The sequence below is a fragment of the Artibeus jamaicensis genome, unplaced genomic scaffold, assembly GCF_021234435.1.
Source record: "Artibeus jamaicensis isolate MK-2021 breed Jamaican fruit bat unplaced genomic scaffold, CSHL_Jam_final scaffold_537, whole genome shotgun sequence".
NCBI lineage: Eukaryota > Metazoa > Chordata > Mammalia > Chiroptera > Phyllostomidae > Artibeus > Artibeus jamaicensis.
The window spans coordinates 20,872,332-20,884,543 of record NW_026522047.1 but is presented as its reverse complement, the minus strand read 5'-3'; the positions used below and the strand labels follow the sequence as shown (position 1 = coordinate 20,884,543).

At 43.2% G+C, this 12,212-nt stretch overlaps 1 protein-coding gene across 7 annotated transcripts in view; it reads right to left on the bottom strand.

Moving 5' to 3' along the window:
* FHIP1A (FHF complex subunit HOOK interacting protein 1A) overlaps window positions 1–12,212 on the bottom strand; it is a 200,286-nt gene that overhangs the window by 61,020 nt on the left and 127,054 nt on the right. For all 7 annotated transcript variants that reach the window (XR_008390250.1, XM_053658217.1, XM_053658221.1 and 4 more), the window contains 2 exons: window positions 10,024–10,650; window positions 1,021–1,179 (listed from right to left, as the gene is read on the bottom strand). Coding sequence is in view for 6 of the 7 variants with exons in the window: in XM_053658217.1 (XP_053514192.1) it covers window positions 1,021–1,179; window positions 10,024–10,650 (786 nt within the window). In the remaining variant the exon portion in view is untranslated. The remainder of the gene's footprint in view (window positions 1–1,020; window positions 1,180–10,023; window positions 10,651–12,212) is intronic.

Sequence of the window (12,212 nt, the reverse complement as noted above, 5' to 3'; positions counted from 1 at the left end):
GTAAACAGCAATTTCTAGGGAAATGAAGATATAGCTTTGAATTACTAGTCTTTCTCTGTGTATACATTTGGGGAGAAACTAATAGTTCTATTTGTTTTATTTCCACACAATTCTGCAGAAAAATGTTGATAGACTGCTATATTAAAGAAAAAATGACAATATGTAATCCACTTATATATAAATAAAACTTCCTTTGACTTAGCAATAAAAATGAGATGGGAACCAAAGTAATTTATTTCCATTTTCTTCCAGAAGCTATTTCTTTATTTGGTAGATAAACAGATTATCACTAACATTTTTCACCTTACAATCACCATAAAGAAAATTTGATTTCTTAATAAATCCAATATTAAGGTGATATTTACGCTGTACAGAAATAAAACATTGTTTGACAAATATCTACTACATCCTTAAATGTATATAAAATCTGATTTTTATTGAAAACAATAACAAGAAATCAGAAAGTAAAAATCCAATCAACAAGCCAAATATAGTAGAGTTCAGTGGTGCCCCCCCCGCCCCCGCACCAAGCAGGCCAATTTCAAAGCAAATTTAATTTGTGTTACTAAGAAGATGCTTAAGTTCTTTTAAATTCAATCGGGATAACAACATTCTTTATGTAGTATGCACCATTAAGCAAAACAAAATGTTTTCCTTTGTAGACTCCCAAAAGACCTTGAAATAAAAGTGGTATGATTCGGAGTGCTTAAAAGCCTACAAATATCTATTTAATGAGTCAGGCATTGAACTTATTTTTTGATGGTTAAGTAGATAATCAAAACAGAATTATCAATTATATAAGGAAGATAAAGAAAATCTACTTATTTTTTCTCAATTAAAACTTCCCAGAACCCATAAACTAACATTTTTACTCATCCAAGGATATTCAGTGTGCTTCAAGCAAAGCATCCATAGTCCATAAACACTCAAGTAAAAGGGGGACTGTTCATAACCTACTCCTTGGTGATGCTTGTACTCCGAAGGCACCGTAACACAGGGTCCCTGCACTGTGCTCAGTACCTGGATGACGGCATTGCAGAACTCCAGGGAGTTCATGAACTGCACGAGGGAAGGGAGGAGGAGCCAGTCGTCTCTGAGAAGGCAGTGCCACTCCTCGCCTTTCTCTTCCAGCTTTGTAGGTAGGGAAGAGTAGAGACCACTGAGCCCCGTGGCAAGCACCTGTGTTCAGAAACAAAACTGTCATCAGCTCTCTTCCAAAGTCTCACCCTGCGACTAAGAGCTCCCAGGGGAGGCCCATGCTGCTGGTCCAAAGGCTGCCCTGGAAGTAGCGAGGAATTGAAGAATGAGAGGGTATTCCGCTGGTTAGAAAGGATTCGACAGGTGCAGACGGACACCTCCAATAGAGGGAACAGCAGCACCCAAGGTATTTGGTTAATACGTACACTGTTGACATGGGTTGCTTATCTCCTATGGACTAGGCGTATGCTGGCCTGCAGGTAGGGAGTGAGGGAGACGCATGCACAGATGAAGAAAACACGATTCCTGCCCCCACGATATTCAGGAGAGGAGCAAACTCAACGCAGTGCATTATAGCACAATGCACTGAGTGCAAATACAGAGAAGGCACGCACCCCAGTCTGTGGGAGGAAGCCCTGGACAAGGGCGCTCGCTCCAGGACAGAAGGTCTCCCAGTAAGAACCTTGAGGGGCGTTACGAGAAAGATTCCTGCAAATGTGTTAAAGGCCATGATAGACACATACATAGTTACAGTTTCAAAAGCACTTTAATCTGATATTCACAAATGATAGCAAGGAAAACGAACTGGGGGTCATGGGTCAGTTAGATGTGACGGCAATAGTTCAAACAGAGCTACAGTGCATCAAAGCTGAAGCATCAGCAGTAGGAAAAGGGAGGAGGAAATAAACGTGCGGTTCACATGTAAGTGGATGTGAGGGTGCGCTAGCTACGATGTCTATCGATCCAGGATTAATCCAAAGCTCATGAGGTTTACTTCCTCCCTCTGTGCTCTGTCCCCAAAATGACAGCATTTGGACTTGGTGAGGGTGAGCGAGAACTCACAACTGTCAAGTTATCCAGCTCGGTCATTAAGAAAATGGCAAATCCTTTAACAGAGATAGAAGTAGGGGGAAGAAGCCCACCTGTGCTGTGTGCCTGCTGATTTTACCTTGGGGAGTATGAGACCGAGGGAAATTGAGAATGTTGCAATTGCTCCCAGCTGAGGAGCAATGCTAGCCAAACAGCACCATAGAGGTCCCCACCAGCAGGCGTGCAAAGGGTGGGCAGGAACAGCACAGGACAGAAGCCGGGAAGCTGTCTGTAAAAGGCACTCCTCTAGGGTAAAGCCTGAGGCTATGGGGAACTCAAACGGGCTGGAAGCATTCAAGAGAACATTCAATCCTAACTTCGGCCCAGAAAAGAAATAGCGAAGTATTCACTGATCTCTGTGTCTAGTAAGAGATGAATTGGCAATTGAAATAGTGTAACAAATGTTCAGAATACATAATAGAGAATGTATGGTGCTGTGCATATACATAAAGGCCCTTAATCCAGATTTGGGGTGGGAGGGAGCAGGAAATGTTCTCAGAAGCGATGTCCAAGCTGCTGAAGAATAAATAGTATATAGTCAGGAAAAGAGTGTTGAAAGGAAGAATATGCTAAGCAGAGGGTGTACAAAAGCTCAAAGGAAAAAGAAAAGATGGTACCTTCCAGGGACTAAGAGAAGTGAGGTATTATTGGACTGTAGAATTAGAGGTGATGAGAGCCCAGCAAGGTGAGCAGGAGCCAGATCCTGTGGGGTTTTGCAGGCAGAATAAAGAGACACAGGGCCATCCCACTGGAGAGCCCAGTAGGCAGCTGCGTGGAGTCTGGTGCATAGGAGAGAGATCTGGATTAGAGATGGAGACCTGAAACCGTCCATGCGTAGATGGTACCTCCAGCCCTAGAGACCAGAGGGAGAAGGGAAGGGAGGTTTTGACAGCTGAGATGTGACAAAGCAACCCGCAGTGCCTGGCATCAGAAAGAGAAAGTCAGCAGGAGGTGTGGGTGCAGGCACGGCGGACCAGGAAAAAGCATCCAGGAACTCGTCGCTGCCTCTCCCTTCCCCTCGCCCCTTTCCCACTGCGCCCTCTGTATCCCTTCGTGTAGCAGCTGTCATTCTTGCATTTCCGGTGCACTGGCTGTCTTCTCACCTCACTCGGTCTCACTTGTTCAGTCCGGGCCACACCGGAGGGGGATGACGTGTGCCGGCAGGTATGTGAAGTGTCGGGGGCGAGCAGTACTTCCCACAAGTGACACATCAAACTCAACAGCAGAATACAGGCAGGCCTGGCCTGGGAAACGGGACCTAACAGGCCTTAAGTGCAGCAAAACCAGGTGAGGCCACAGGAAGGAGGGGGTGGGGTCATGTGGAGAGGAGCCCACAGTGGAGTCGGAAGGGCAGTGAGGGAAACAGAGGAACCATTTCACTAGGTGAGAAACCAAAAGATTCTACCCATTTCTCTGTTGTTTCCCAGTGACCTTTGTTCACTCACTGAGCCCCTTGTTCCTTAGAAAAGAATCACTGAGCACCTCCAGGCCAGGCAGTAGGGTAAGTACAGGAAACACAACAGTAAACGAGACAGTGCATTTATCGCTTTTTCAAAATCTGAGCATCTGTGGTCCCAAAGGAGAATGTCCCCTATTTAAGTACTTAACTCCTTGTCAACACACCCAAACAAATCACTTTAATTCCAGTGTGAAAGGTGACCCCAGTGGGTTGCATGTACAAAATTTAAAACCTTCACCAAGAGAGAATGGAGACCAAAAGTTCTCCTTGAAGGGAAATCTAACCTTGATGCCACATTTAAAAAATCAATTACATTTGCTAACTCATGCTAAATTAACCACAGAACAAAAGGCTTTAATTCTGCATACTCCTGATTCCTTAACCACTTTGAGGCTTTGAAGATGATTTCATAAAGACAGGCCTAATTTGTCTGACTAAAACTCTGGGAATAACTACTTAGTATATCAATATAATTACAGCAACATTAATCTTCAAATTATATACATCAGTGACAGTAATTAAAAATAACACACACCTAATATTTACTTTTTTAAAAGCGTATTCTTGGAAAAGGCACCGCTGAGGTGTGAACGGAAGCCTGCCTGTCTGTGCCGGACAGTACACGTCACCGCTGGACGGTGAGCCCCGTAGCTCTTGCCGCTGTGAGGGGGGCTCGAGAAGGCCTCTGCCATAGTCTTCAGGCAAAGGAACATGGAAGGAAATATTCTGCGGAATAAACTATCCCATAGTCTTAAGAACAAGGGTCTGAATCTTTACTGCTACATATTCATATTTCCCTTCCTAAGACTTTGCTCAGAGGTCAGATTCATTCACCCAATCCGCATACGTTTCTAGAACATCGACTATGGCCAGGTGCTAGAGAAAGAGAAGCAAACAAGTCAGACCAGGCGAGAAGGAGGGGACGGATGATACACTAATACATGTGACAGAGACGACTGCCACGCAAAGGGATGCGGGGGGCGCCTCAGGAATGGCACCAGGGCAACGGAGAGGCCGCACCAGGCGCGCAGGTGATTTTCCCAAGAGTTAAATAGCAAAATCTATTTGCGTTTAAATTTCATTTTAAACTGAATTTAAAATACACAGGCATTCAACAGCTCATTGGAACAAAATGCCCATACATTATTTCAGCCTTTCATTGATCGTGACCAATGAATTACAAAAGTAATTATAGAACATATTTATTCCCAATACATTAAGTATTGACCCAATATTTTAAATTTATTTGCTCTCAAGAGTCTTCTTAAAAGAAACGAATCACCATATAAAACTATAAGGATAACAACAGGTAATTTAAAAAGAAACCACTTCCTTGGAAGCAGTATACCGTGGTGGTTGGTGAGACAGTGCATTTCAGTACCAGACTAAAGCAGTTGTTCAACTTGACTCTGCCACTGACAGCAGTTATGAAGTCCTCTAGGGTTCAGGTTCTTTACTCAGTTGCAGCAAGGATTAACGAAAGTAGTGCAAGTAGAAAGATGACCGTCACTGGTTTACACGTTGCAGTGTTCCCAGTGGAGAAAAGAAAGGACACATGCACAGAGCGCAGAACAAGTCAGAGAAGGTCCACCTTTAACTCGAAACACCTGAAAGTACCCAGTTAATTTCGGCAAAAACAAAAAGATTTTTAGCAGATGGCTTCAGTCTGAAGCTAGCAGCAGAACACCTGGTGGGGACCATTTGCTACACCTTGCCAACATAAAAAGCCTCATAAATTTCAAATATGGGATAAATAATGTTCTACCCATGGCTGCGTACCTAAAGGTTGCTTATTTCAATTTGCATTCCGAATTTATAGGCTACTTTCTACCTTTGCCAAAATGGAACAAGTAACAAGGGCTTAATCATCAATATTTGTTTTAAAAAGAATCGAGAGAAGACAAGGTCACAGAGTCCCCAGCCATCTACGTGTTGGCACTCAAGTGTTCCCTAGGGCATCCTCGTTCCTTTGCTTTTCTTGGAAAAGCACATCTTGAGATAAGAGGCAGTGGAACCAGCAAGCTCTTCCTATAACTATGACAGAAGTTTCCAAAAGTGGTCTAGTTTCCTGAAAGAGTCATTACTCTTCCCAACGCCTGATGCTAACACACTTTGACAATCATACTAATTAGAGAAAGCTCTTTGTCATCTGTGATCCTTAGCTGGATGGTTAATAGAGTATGCTTTTATATTCAACACAAAGAGGCCCCCTTTAAAAAATTATGTTGTCAGATGTAATTATAGAAAACTGGGTACAAATGAGATGACGGGGTCCATCCTGAGGGGGCAGCTTAACACAGCAAAGCTGTGTGTTCTGTTCCAGAAAATAAGGTCAGTTGTGGTTGCTGTTTTTCCTCCAATTTTTATGAACTGTACAGTGTTTGAAAACACCTTTTCATAACAGCAACAGCTCCTCAGTAAAATCTGCTGCCAATGTAAGCAGCCCTAATAAATTTAAGGGTTTAAGTATGAAATATTACAAACACATAAAACATAACAGAATAGAAACCATCCCAAGATTTCGAGGATTTTAATATTTGCCCATAATTTCTTCAGGGCACTCTTTATTTTTATCAAAAAATAAAACATACCAAATAGAGCTAAACCCTACTGCTCCCTCCTCCTCCCTTCACCCTGAAAAGCAATAGGTACTTGAAGTTAGTACCTATTATTCCTATACTCATTTTTGTACTTTCACCATATATGCAGTGGAAATGTGTGTGTGTGTGTGTATCCAAAAAACAGCATATACTCAGATTTTGTCTTTATGTAAATTTTAGGTGAATACCAATATACTATGTAACTTTCTGTTACTTACTTCTTTCACTTAATATGTTTTTAGACTTACAGGTATTAGCCCTGGCTGGAGTGGCTCAGTGGATTGAGCACGGGCCTGCAAAGCAAAGGGTCACTGGTTTAATTCCCAGTCAGGGCGCATGCCTGGGTTGTAGGCCAGGTCCCTGGTGGGGGGACACGTAAGAGGCAACTACACACTGATGTTTCTCTCCCTCCCCCCTCCCCTCTTCTCCTCTGTCTAAAAATAAATAAATAAAATCTTTTTAAAAATAGACGTATAGGTATTCACATTTATATAGTTATATGTGATTCAGTCATTTTGAATGCTGAGTCGTACTCCACTGATGTAGGACAAACCAGTTTATCTTCCCCTTAATATATTTCTATTTTTCTCTTCTCAAGTCAGTATTCCATTGAATGTCTTCATGCACATACCCTCACACACATGCCAGACTGCCCTAGGGCGGGTATCTAGAAGATGCGCAATCGCACTGCACACAAATATTCCACGCTGTTAAATGCTTCCTGCCCTATTGCACCAATGTACGTTCTCGAGAGTTCCTACTTTCCACGCCCCTGACGATGCTTGGTGCTACCAGAGGGCCAACAGTCAGCTGCTCTGGCGAGCACGGTCCGGTGTCTCTTGGGACGATGTGCATCCCCCACAAGTGCTAGGGAAGATGAGCATGTTTTCATGTGTTAATTGGCTTTGGGTGCCTTTTGGGAATTGTCTGTTCACATCCTTTGCCCACTTTTCTAATGCATTGTTTCATCATTTCCTTATTCATTTGTACCATTACAAATGTTTTTTTTTTATTCAATCTGTGTTTTTTGTTCTTCATTCTAGTCTCTTCTTTATGGCTGGTGTTTTATGGTAAATCTTGATATCCTATTACCTATGTACAAGGTTAATAAGCACATGGCTCATTGAGTCAGGCTGCCCAGGTTCAAATCCTGACTCCATCTCTTACTAACCCTGTTCACGGGTTCAAGTATTAATTTGTAGACAACTCGGAGGGGGAGGAGGAAGGCATTATTCTGCACACCACAGTTGTTATACCCAGTTTGGAGAACTTTCCTTGAAGAAATTTAAGCAATAAAAGAGCAAAACCAGAATTTTCTTAGAATTTAACCCGACAACAAAGATGGTGAGTTTGGTGGATACTAAGGAGGTAGATAGACACGTCAGGGTCTAGAAACAAGAGTGGTGGGGATGAGAATGAAAAGGAGGAGCTGGATATGAGCAGTGCTGTGAAGGCAGAAGCTTAGTAAAAGATAAACACTTTTTTCAGAGAGCTCAAAGGAAGAAAAACTTAATGCTGGCACAGATGAAGGGAATCAGTTCTTCACTTCCCGTCTGACTATCAATCTTTGCACAATTTCTTACTCCATTGGTCAGAACACAGAAAAGAAGAGCTACCTGGTGCCCTGAATTTCTTAATTGCAATTCTATGTTTCATAAAATTTTACTTGTTTGCCCTGAAATAAATATTCACCAGATATTAGGTGATCCTGGTTGTTGTGGACTGTCTGCCTGGTTCTAGGAATTGTAACTCTAGCCCCTGTGGCTAAGGAGGAGTCAGTGACCTCTGGAATGCAAGCTGCAGGAGACAAGGCTTGTCTCTGGTAGCAAATGCTGCCTCAGTTTCCTCCCTGCCCCCAAAGCACGGTTAGAAGTCCTTGATGGGTAAGACCCCTCACAGTGGGGGCAGCCTAAGCCAGACATGATCACTTGGGAGGCCATCATGGAAGGTCTGGGGGGCTGCAACAAAGAGCAATGGACTCTCGCCCCTGGCTTTGACATAGCCTGAATCCCCATGACCTCTGGGAGAAGCGCTTCCTGGCTCTAATCCCCTTAAGCCTGATGGGGAGGGGTGCAACTCCTTGCCTTGCTACAGTGTGTCCTGGGGAAAAATCTGGCATCACAAAGATTTCCTGATAAACCCGTGAAATCTGCTCTAAAAGTGCTTTCATTCATATGTTAAGGGTTCAAGCAGGAAACCCTAAAACTCTACCTGACAGACTCTGATTCAGACTAAACTCTCAGATTTCTCTGAAATGTTATCTACTATTTGATCCTTGCCACCCTGTATTCCTGTGTATTACAACCCAATAAAAGTTCCCGGAGGAAGGGGCTCAACACCCTTTTCCCCTGAGAAACTGGCCACTGCTCAAGGCCTTTTTCCTCTGGGAAACTGGCCGCCTCTCCTCCCCAAGCAGATCACATCACGTCTCAGTCATGTGTACTCTCATCCATGGCACACGGGGGCCTTGCGAGGAAAGTTGCCCCCACACCTGGTTTCTTAGTAAAAATAAGAATTTAGTAGTATAAAGAAGATTACTGCGTTTGAACCTCAAAACACGTGTTACTCATTAAGATTGCTATTAGCATTGTGAGCAGGTCATTCTTCACTGGGCAAGCCCATCCCACTAACTACCAGACACGAAGTACCCAGGCCCCTCACACTGAATGGCAGTTGACCTTCCTCCCCAGCCACCCATGTCTCTATCACAACCAAACACACCCCATACCCCTTTTCTAAAATAAATGCCCTCTAAATGTCCTCACCCCTGGCCAAAAACTACCCACATCATGTTAATTAACAACGAATCTAATTACTGACGTCGATTTTCCTGGCCTGTTCCAAAAAAATTATTTTTTTGTTATTGTATACTAATCCAGTAGAATCAGGCATATTTAGGGCAATATGGTTTACAAATAAATATAATGATACAACTGTACAAAGAAACAGACAATGGAAATGAACTGGAAATGTTCCCTCAGGGAATAATAGCTATTGTCCAATGTGACTAACAAACCAGAAGACACAAACCTGACATCTAACAATTAGAATCCAAAGGGTCTTCAGAGTCCCCTTATTTCTGGAACTGTGACTGCACCTGGGCCACTCTGACATCTGGAAACGACATTACACTTTTCCTCTCACCACACCAGTGACTAAGAACCTATACAGGCCCTGGCTGGTGTAGGTCAGTGGATTGAGCACAGGCTGCGAACTAAAGGGTTGCCACTTCGATTCCCAGTCCGGGCACGTGCCTGGATTGTGGGCCAGGTCCGCACTTGGGGTCATGTGAGAAGCAACCACACACTGATGTTTCTCTCTCTCTCTCTCCCTCCCTTCCCCTCTCTCTTAAAAACAAAGAAAAAAAACCCAAAATAAACGAAAAAGAAAAAAAACCTATACAAATAGAGAATTTCTTGCTACCTCACACTGTAAATATGTATTTATTTTTTTAAATAAAATCAGTGCCTTGTATCTATAGTTATGTTCATTATCTTGCTGAGAAACAAATTAATTTGTGAAACCATCTGTGAGGGGTCTTGCCACATGCTAGGATCTGTTGGGGCAAACTAAACCTGAAAAGCTGAAAATATAAAAAATGCAGGTCTTAGCAGTTGTTCAGGAAATGCTCTGAGGAAAAACTAAAACAGTTCCTCACCCAACAGAAATGGCCTAACACACCCAGGTGCCGCTATTGGCTTATCTTCAGCTGACGCTGCTCAGCCAAATAGCATCTCAGTTTAGGATTGCCCTGGTCCCTCCGAAAGGTCGCCTGTCAATATCTTTCCATAAAAGGTGCCAAGTACAACTTGCTGAAAGAAACAGTGAGGTATTTATCATTAGCACAAGACAGGAAAAGAGAAGTGGATCACAAACATGGCAATGAGGGAGACTTACTGGACAAAAGTACGTGTTCTCCACGATGTGACGGGCCACCATGCTGTTCTCAGCAGAGAGAGACATGATGAAAAGCAAAGCATCCCGGGCCTGCTGACCCACTGCCCCCTCTCGGTGAATGAAGGGAATCAGGAGGGAGAAGATGAGGAAGTTGGCCGCCCCCTGGTCCTCACTCGTGTGGAAGAAGAGCTCCAGAATGGATGGATCTTTGGCAAGAATGGAGCAGAGCTGATTGAGCAGGACAACCAGCTTCTCCTCCACAGCAGGGGTGGCCGTTCCCGAACAAGAGCTCAGCAACATCATCAGGGGCTTCAGAATGGGCTTGTGGTGCAGCAGCGGCTGGTGCGACTGGGTGACCAGCATCTCGTACATCTTCAGCTGTTCCATTTTAGTGTCGTCAGTAAATTCCCGCCTCAAGCTCCAAAGGAAGAGTTTCTCCATAATGTTCTCAGAGACCACAAATTCCAGAATTGGCCCCATTGCGGCATCCCTGGCTTGCTCTTCAATCAGCAAGAAGAGCATGTGTTCTACATAATTCTGCACAGCGCTGGCCTCATCTGGAGGGATGGATCCATATTTTGCCTGGGTGTTCTTCAAGGGGTCATGCTTCTCTAAGATCTTCACAACCTGTAACCCAACCAAACAGTTGTCATCCATCTGATGTCTGTCATGACAAAAACAAACCACCCGATTGTACCAAAATTTACAGTTGACACAGAAGCCATGGCCCACAACAAGGTCTGTGTGAGCTCGGTGTTCATCTCTCTCTCATGAGAATACAATGAAGGGGTTCAACTATAGACAGATGATGTTTGAAGAAGTTCACTTATAATAGTTATAATTATTTGACCTCCTCAGTATCAAAGAAAGCAGTATGGTTTTGTCAATTAAGCTACATGCATTTATGAGCCTGTTATCATGGAGACTACTGAGCAACATGAAACCTTGTAAGTGATATGTTAGATGAAAAAATGAGTTGCTTTATCTAGTTACATCCATCATTATCAACTATGTCAAAAACATGTGAAAAAAGACTCAAAGGAAATATAAAAACCAGGAACTACTTTTGTGTTCAAAGTGGTAAGTTCCTAAACTTTTTTAAACTGGCAAGAATACTGCTTTTCAATTTTAAAATACATTAGATAAGTAAGACTACCCGTGTTGATTTGGAGATTTCGGCAGAGGAAGGCAGCTCCTCACCTGCCCTGGACAGAACATTACCCTCCCCTCCTCCACCCGGATGGCCACCCTTCCAACTGAGCCAGCGCCATCAGGAAGGTGAAAGGAAACCAGTGAACAAAAGACACACGCCCAGCAGCATCAACCCTAACATCCGACGTGTACCTGCACTTCTTCAGGCCAGAAAATGTTCCCTATAATAGGAAATAAATAGGAAATAAATCCCTAACATCCAGAATTTCTGTTTAGGGTAATGGAAGAGTATGGGAAATAGTGGTGATGACTGCATATCACTGTGAATGTGACATGACATTGTTAATGTCATGGAATTACACACTTAAAAAGGTCAGGATGGCAAACTCCACTTATTTATTTGTTTGTTTATTTATTTATTTAAATCCTCACCCAAGGATATTTTTTCATTGCTTTTAGAGAGTGAGAGAGAGAGGGGAAGGGATTGAGGGGAGGTCGGGAGGGTGAGGGAGAGAGAAAGAGAGACAAATGTCCTTGTGAGAGAGAAACATCAATCAGTTGCTCTTTTGTACATTCCCCAACCTGGGATTGAACCCACAACTGTATGTACCCTGGGAATCGAACCCACAACCCTTCAGCCTATGGGATGATGCTTCAACCAAGTAAGACACACTAGCCAGGACTCATCATATATATTCTGCCACCAAAAGGAAAAAGTCAACTGACAGTAAAAAATCAATCGATAAAGCCCTAATTGGGTCATGTGACTGCCCTGGTGTTTCCCTCAGCACTGCTGGCCCGTGAATGTCTGTCAATGCTGACTTCTTTGGGAGTCAGTATTGGGACCTGGAAATAAAACAACTTTTTTATCTCAACTTCCATGTAACTTTATGACTTGGAATTGTTATGGTAATATGTATTCACTTCCTTTAAAAGGTATACATATGATGATTTTTAAACAGTCCCAAACTGATGATTTATAGTAATTCCTTTGTGCCTTTCTAAATTGCATGCTATATGAAATATGTTGTGTTCTG